Raw genomic sequence first — 7,086 nt, forward strand, 5'->3', positions numbered from 1 at the left:
AGTTGGTCGCCACGGTGATGGGTACCAGACCTGAACAAGGATGGTCTGGAGGGGAGGAGAAGGGGACAAGAGGGGGTTAGTAGATGGCCATTCTAGAATGGGCCAAGTCTGGCTTTCGAAGCACAACTTTCCGTGCTTCGAAGAGTCTCCCTAATTCCCTTCTCCTGCTCCATCTTCCCTCCCTCTCCTTCTCTCATCCCTCCATCCTCCCCTCTCTAAACCCTCCCTCCCTCCCTCTCATTCATTCCTGATCCCGCTCCTTACGCTCTCTCCTCAATCTTCCTTGAACCGCAGTGTGCCTCCGTGTCCCTGCCCTGGACCCGGGAAAGTGAACTTTAAGGGCACAGACACAGTGGCTGGCATCGGCGTGATTAAGAAGTACTACGGCACCAAAGACCCCGTGCCTGGCTTCTCTGTGCCCGCCGCGGAGCACAGGTAATACAGTCAAGACACACAGTGGCTACACAGTTAACACACTAACATMTCTTACTTGGTCCCGAATCAATCAAATTACACTTGTATAGGGCTTCTTAGSCCCAGAAAGCAAGCAGGAGTGGATGGCTTTGATATCCAAATATCAATTGCTATGCTTGTGTAGGCTATTGATAACAGTGTGTTCACACCACACACACACACACACACAGAGGAGATGTACAGTACATCTCTAACCGAGTTGGCTGTACCACTGCTCCTCTGCACCGTTCATTTGCCCCGTTGGTTTCTGGGAGTTCGGCTCCAGAGGCCCTGGCCTGGTCACTGTGTTTACGGAATCATGACGATCCGTTTTTAGTTTCATCTTCCAGAGACTCCACAGAGACACAGTCCCATTCCTCTCCATATGATACACACAGTACTCTACCCCCCCCCCCAACACACACACTCTGGGTTCTCCGAGGTGGTAGATATCAATGCATTTAGAGATACACCCTCTCACTTCTTTGCTAATACAGGTAGGCTTGATTTGATAGCATGAAATAAAGCTCAAATTGTGTAATTGAGACGAGGGATAATGCACAGATAGTTTCATTCTGAATCTAAAAGGACATCGCTAGCTAGCTACAGTGCACTGTTGTGGACATGAGCTTCTGGAAGTCAAGTCTCGGCAAAGCGTTGATAAGGATGCCCTCTAGTGGTGGTAGCGCAGCTCTACGTGAATGAGTTCACAGGGAGAGGGATTTGTTTTTTTGTTGTTGTCTTTAGTAGACCTGATAACTTTGTATTCTCCCTCCTTCTCTCCAGCACCATCACGGCGTGGGGGAAGGACCACGAGCGAGATGCCTTTGAGCACATCGTGAGGCAGTTTCCCAACGTGCCCGTGTCTATCGTCAGTGACAGCTATGACATCTACAACGCCTGTGAGAAGATCTGGGGAGAAGACCTGAGGAGTCTCATTGAGTCCCGCAGCGCTGACGCCCCACTGGTGGTCCGCCCCGACTCAGGGAACCCCCTCGATACCGTACTGAAGGTAACACTAGGCCTAACTCGACCCCCTTAAACCCCACGTGGTCTGCCCGACTCAGGGAACCCCCTGGATAACGTACTGAAGGTAGTTCCCAATCAGGTCCTCTGAGAAAGATGCACACATTGAACGTCCATGTTAACCTGCCATTTGATAAAAGTGTAATAATGATAATATGCCATTTAGCAGATGCTTTTATCGTCATGCACACATACATTTTATGTACAGGCGGTCCCAGGAATCGAACTCACTACCCCAGCGTTGCAAGTCCCTTGCGCTACGGAGGGTGCGTGATTTGGGTGGTATTTTGAGCTATGACCGGGCTTCTGTAGTTGAGATTTGAGCCCTATGGAAGCCCTMTCAGTCGGTGCTGTATGTTCCTCCCATACAGATTTAGCATTCTTAGTTGTTTTTTTTAAATACCGATTGTGGTTCCTCCACTCAGGTGCTGGAGATCCTGGGGAAGAAGTTTATCCCTACGGARAACTCCAAAGGCTACAAAGTTCTGCCGCCCTATATCAGAGTTATACARGGGGACGGAGTGGACATCAACACCCTGCAAGAGGTACACGCACACACACACATGGACACACACACACACACAGACAGAGAGAGAGTCAGTTTTAACAGACATGTGTCTGTGTGTGTAGATCGTGGAGGGGATGAAGCATCACAAGTGGAGCATTGAGAACATCGCCTTTGGCTCTGGAGGGGCTCTGCTGCAGAAACTGACCAGGGATCTGCTCAACTGCTCCTTCAAATGCAGCTACGTGGTCACCAACGGCCTGGGGGTGAGCAGAGCATTACACGCGTGCACACACACCATCACACACATACACATGCACACTGTATACTATCTTACAGTGGGGTCTTAAATGATTGACACTTGATATAGAGGAGYGGAAATGACTGTATAAAATCAATAATTGAAATACTGAGCTAAATTGTATGCTAAAAAACATTAGAAATWATTTTATGCTAATGTAATTGCTCAGAGAAAGAGATTTTGTTTAACAAGTAGTGCTTTTTTTCTCTCAAAGGTAGGGGTCAAAATGATTGACACCCTGTTTTCATACCTCGTCTTGCGAGAATAACGGCACTGAGAACACATTGGGAAGGGATCTCAGACCATTCCTCTATACAGAATCCTTGCAGAGCCTTGATGTCCTTCATCTGTGCTTATGGAATGCTCTTTTCAATTCAAACCACAGGTTTTCAATGGGTTTTAAGTCCGGAGACTGAGATGGCCATTGCAACATTTAGATTTTGCTGTGTGATTGGGGTTATTGTCTTGCTGGAAGATCCACTTGCGGCCAAGTTTCAGCCACCTGGCAGAGGCAACCAGGTTTTTGGCTAAAATAACCTGGTGTTTCATGATGCCGGTAACCTTAACAAGGGCCCCAGGACAAGTGGAAGCAAAATAGCCCTGTAACATTAGAAATCCACTACCATATTTTACAATGGGGTTCTTTTCTGCTCGTGCATTCTCATTTCGACACCAAACCCACCACTGGTGGGCGTGGCCAAAGAGGTCTATTTTCAGGTCATCTGACCAACGCACCGGTTCCGATTCAAGTGCTAATACTCTTTAGCCAACTCCTGGTGTKTTCATTTCTGGAATGAAAACAATCTGGTAGATGGATACACATCCTGCAGAAAGTGCAAGCAGGTATTTGTTTACTACAATTCGGTTAATTATCAGTTAATTGTTACATTTTAATTCAGGCTTTTGTTCATTTGGACCATACGCAGGTCATATATGTTTTAAACCTGTGCGGCTGGTAGAAGTTTGAGTGTACCCTACTAAATAAATGAATGCTATTTTTGCAGCCTATAGCCTATTTGATTCTGGGAGTTGTTTATGTAAGTTTCAATTAAACGATTTGATTATCGAGCGATATTCAATGTATGTCGGCTATAGGCTTTCATTGGGTAAATAGAAGACTCTTATTTTCAAAGCAATTTGAGTTGACAGTGTGAAATAAGAAGATACGGTTCTTAATTCATGGCCTGGTTTCCTTTTTATCCAAATGTTGAATAGACATGCAGACATCAATTCATACAGGAAAGGGGAATAGCCTCTAGTACTCTGGAGTCAACAATTAAATACATTATTATTTGGCGGGTGGGTCGGGTTGCGGAGAAAAATCTACCCTGGTGTAGGGTGGGGCTCGGAATTGACGTGGCTGGCGAGGGCGGGTGCATCTCCCAAAAAAACTGGCCCGTGCAGGACTCTTAACACAGACACACATCCATGCCTACCTTCACTGGAAGGAGAAGTGTAACTGTTTTTAATATTTGGTGTCAGGTGAATGTGTTCAAGGACCCGGTGGCGGACCCTAACAAAAGGTCAAAGAAAGGTCGTCTGTCTCTGCACCGGACAGCGAGCGGGGACTTTGTCACTCTGGAGGAGGGCAAGGGAGACCTGGAGGAGTACGGCGTGGTGAGTCGACATATCATATCTTACTCCCACGTCAATGCATTCCAATAGCCTTTGTAAATTCATGTWGTTTTAGTTATTGAGGTTAGTCAATTAGCCACTTCACTAACGGTCGTTTGTTCTTTTCCCTCCCATCTCCCTTCAGGACCTGTTACACACAGTGTTTCAGAATGGGAAAATTGTCAAGACGTACACATTCGATGACGTCAGAGACAATGCCAAGATAACGGACAGTGACCTCAAGGAGCTCCTCCACTGAGGGGCCGCTGACCCCTGAACCTCTGACCTCCATCACCCCACCGGAGGCGGCACATTGTCAATGACCCTCCCTCAACCCCCACCCACCCTCCCAGAAGCACTGTCCTCCACTGGAGAGGAGAGTAGACCCACACACACACACACACGTCCAAACCCACACCTGAGTGAAAGCCAAGGGRTAGAGGAAGTAGTGAGTGAATGAGGCGAGTAAGAGAGTGAGGGAGGGAGAGAGGAGTGAGCGAAACAAGTAARAGATAAAGATAAAGGAAGTTGAGTGAGATAAATGAGCGCGAAAGAGAGCTAGAAAGAGATGTAAACGAACACACTGACTGTACCCTGTGTTGTGTGTACAGAGCTGTTTAAAGTCATTAATAGTCTATTTAGCATTGTCTTTTAGTGATGGATGGAATGATATCGTGGTATAGAAATCATTTAAACCGCGGTTACGTCAGTGTTTATCTGACCAAGTGTTGCTATAAATTGATCACAGGAAAGGAGGATACTGTTTCTACTGTGTTCATGAAAGTTTCCGGAACTTTGTGTGGTTCTAGAACTGAGAGGTATWTGTTTAATGTTCCTGAGTGTGGATGTTTGTGTGTGCGTGCTGACAGTTTCTTCCTTTTTAAAGGAACGTTGTGTTCCTTTATGCAAATTAGTTTGCTGATCAGGGGAACACRTACTCTACCTTTTTTAAGTTGTTGGCCTTTTTTWAAATACATTTTCCCTGGTTCTTTAGAAGACACTACCCACACGTGGGCAAGTCGCCATCTAGAGGCCAACTAATCATGTTGCTAAAACACTGTCTACAGAACTGCACGACACAGTCTGTATGTCTGGAATGGAACCCTATTCCCTTTATAGTGCACTTTTTTTTGACCTGTAAAAACGAGTGCACTGTATAGGGAATAGGGTGCCATTTGGGATGCAGAGTGTCAAATCTCTCTCTTTGTGGCTCCTTTTTTATTTGTGTGAAAGTACAAATATTTGTTACACATTTTTCTTTGCTTTAGAGAACAAGAAGGCATCTGTCTCTGATATTGAATTATGGGGAACTTTTCCKTAGAGCTTGATTTGACTATTTTGATACCGTCTTGGTTGGTTCTTACCTCAGAAATCATAATTTGTTATGACAAAGGTAAATATTGCCAGAATATTTGCAGTAAATCTCCATATTTACAAGGATGTGGCCAAACTGTCTTCTCACGTGTATATAACAACAGAATTATACTGCGAGAGGGCAGAGTAGGGAGAAGTAGTGTTGTTATTATTTTTGTCTAATTCCCATTTTCTACCAGAATCTTCCACACTGCTTGTTTGTTGTATGACGTGTTAGGTCAGGTTTTAGCAAATGTTTGTTTGTGTGTAGAGTAGTGTTAAAAAATTCGGGTAACTTTTCCAGAAACGCAGATCGAAAGATTCCGGGAATCAGGAAGGAATACGCAGGGAATCCAGAATCCTCCAAACAGGATTTCGTGATTACTGGAATTTTGCAATCCTGGTGTAGTCTTGTGTGAATGCTGTATTGAAAATAATACTTGTGAATTCTATTTTTGTTTTGTTATATGTTGGTTGTCCCATATTATCTGATATTTTAAACTAACATTACTGTTGTAATGTCTACATATTAAAAGCACCATCCTGTCAATTTGAAATGTTGATTGAATATATATATATTTTTTTGTGTGTGTATTTTACCCSCTTTTTCRCCCCAATTTTGTGATATCCAATTACGATCATGTCTGATCACTGCAACTCCCCAACGGGCTTGGGAGAGGCGAAGGTCGACACATGCGTCCTCCGAAAACAAGACCCGCCAAACCGCGCTTCTTAACACCTGCCCGCTTAACCCGGAAGCCAGCTGCACCAATGTGTCGTAGTTAACACCGCTTAACTGACAATCAAAGTCAGCCTATAGGAGCCCGGCCCGCCACAAGGAGTAGCTAGAGCACGATGAGCCAAGTAAAGAACCCTCCCCTAACCCGGACCAATTGTGCTCCTCCCTGTGGGACTCCCGGTCAYGGCCGGTTCTGACAACCTGGGATTGAATCCGGGTCTGTAGTGAYGCCTCAAGCACTGCGATGCAGTGCCTTAGACCGCTGCGCCACTCAGGAGGCGCTTGATTTCATATTTTGTTATACAAGGGAATCTATTCTCTTCTCTAGCTGCTGTCCAATCAGTATAATATGGTTTCCTTAATGCACTAGCATTTAAATAATATTGATATCACATGTTGGAAAATTAAATAATTACAACTTGTGTGAATCTTTGGATAAAAAACAATTTGTGTTCTATTCTCTGTTTATTGGCGGGGCTCTCCAATGGGCCCCTCGTGATTGAGTTCCATAGACGACATATGTTAATTCATATATGTTTGTCATTGGTAAAGTCAGAAAGTCCTCTGCACCAGTATTTTCCTCAGTTGTACTGTACAATTCAGTGGAGGCTCCTCAGGGGAGGACCATCCTCCTCAGTGAATTTCATAGAGCATTTTTATTGTAAAACATTTAAAAAGTTAACCTTTTTAGATAAAACTATACTAAATATAATCATGTCACCAAATAATTGATTAAAACACTATTTTGCAAAGAAAGTCTACAGTAGCCTCAACAGCACTCTGTAGGGTTGCACTGTAGTGTAGCTGGAGGACAGCTGGCTTCCATCCTCCTGTGATGGACATTTTTATCTTGTGAAAAGACAGCCTTGAAAATGCTCATCTTGTCTTAGTGTCATAAATAATCCTTGTTTCCTGCCTGTGTTTGGTAAAGATATGGGGGGGGACACGACCTCCTCCTTAGGACCATCTGGCAGAACGCCCAGAGTATGTTCTTTAAGTTAAAGATAGGAGACAGTGCTAGACACATGCCGGAACCAACCCTATGAACTATGCATATTTACCATGTCTGTAACCAGTATATAAGGGATAAACGTT

At 44.6% G+C, this 7,086-nt stretch overlaps 1 protein-coding gene across 1 annotated transcript in view; it reads left to right on the forward strand.

The window, feature by feature from the left end:
• The window catches only part of nampt1 (nicotinamide phosphoribosyltransferase 1), a 21,329-nt gene extending 15,527 nt beyond the window's left edge, over positions 1-5,802 (forward strand). Inside the window, exons 6-11 of the mRNA XM_070434707.1 lie at positions 295-435; positions 1,240-1,465; positions 1,905-2,024; positions 2,110-2,250; positions 3,768-3,902; positions 4,045-5,802. Of these exons, the coding sequence (XP_070290808.1) occupies positions 295-435; positions 1,240-1,465; positions 1,905-2,024; positions 2,110-2,250; positions 3,768-3,902; positions 4,045-4,158 (877 nt within the window). The 3' untranslated portion in view covers positions 4,159-5,802. The remainder of the gene's footprint in view (positions 1-294; positions 436-1,239; positions 1,466-1,904; positions 2,025-2,109; positions 2,251-3,767; positions 3,903-4,044) is intronic.
• The last annotated feature ends 1,284 nt before the right edge of the window (positions 5,803-7,086 follow it).

The sequence above is a fragment of the Salvelinus sp. IW2-2015 genome, linkage group LG24 (genome assembly GCF_002910315.2).
Source record: "Salvelinus sp. IW2-2015 linkage group LG24, ASM291031v2, whole genome shotgun sequence".
In the NCBI taxonomy this organism is placed as follows: Eukaryota; Metazoa; Chordata; class Actinopteri; order Salmoniformes; family Salmonidae; genus Salvelinus; species Salvelinus sp. IW2-2015.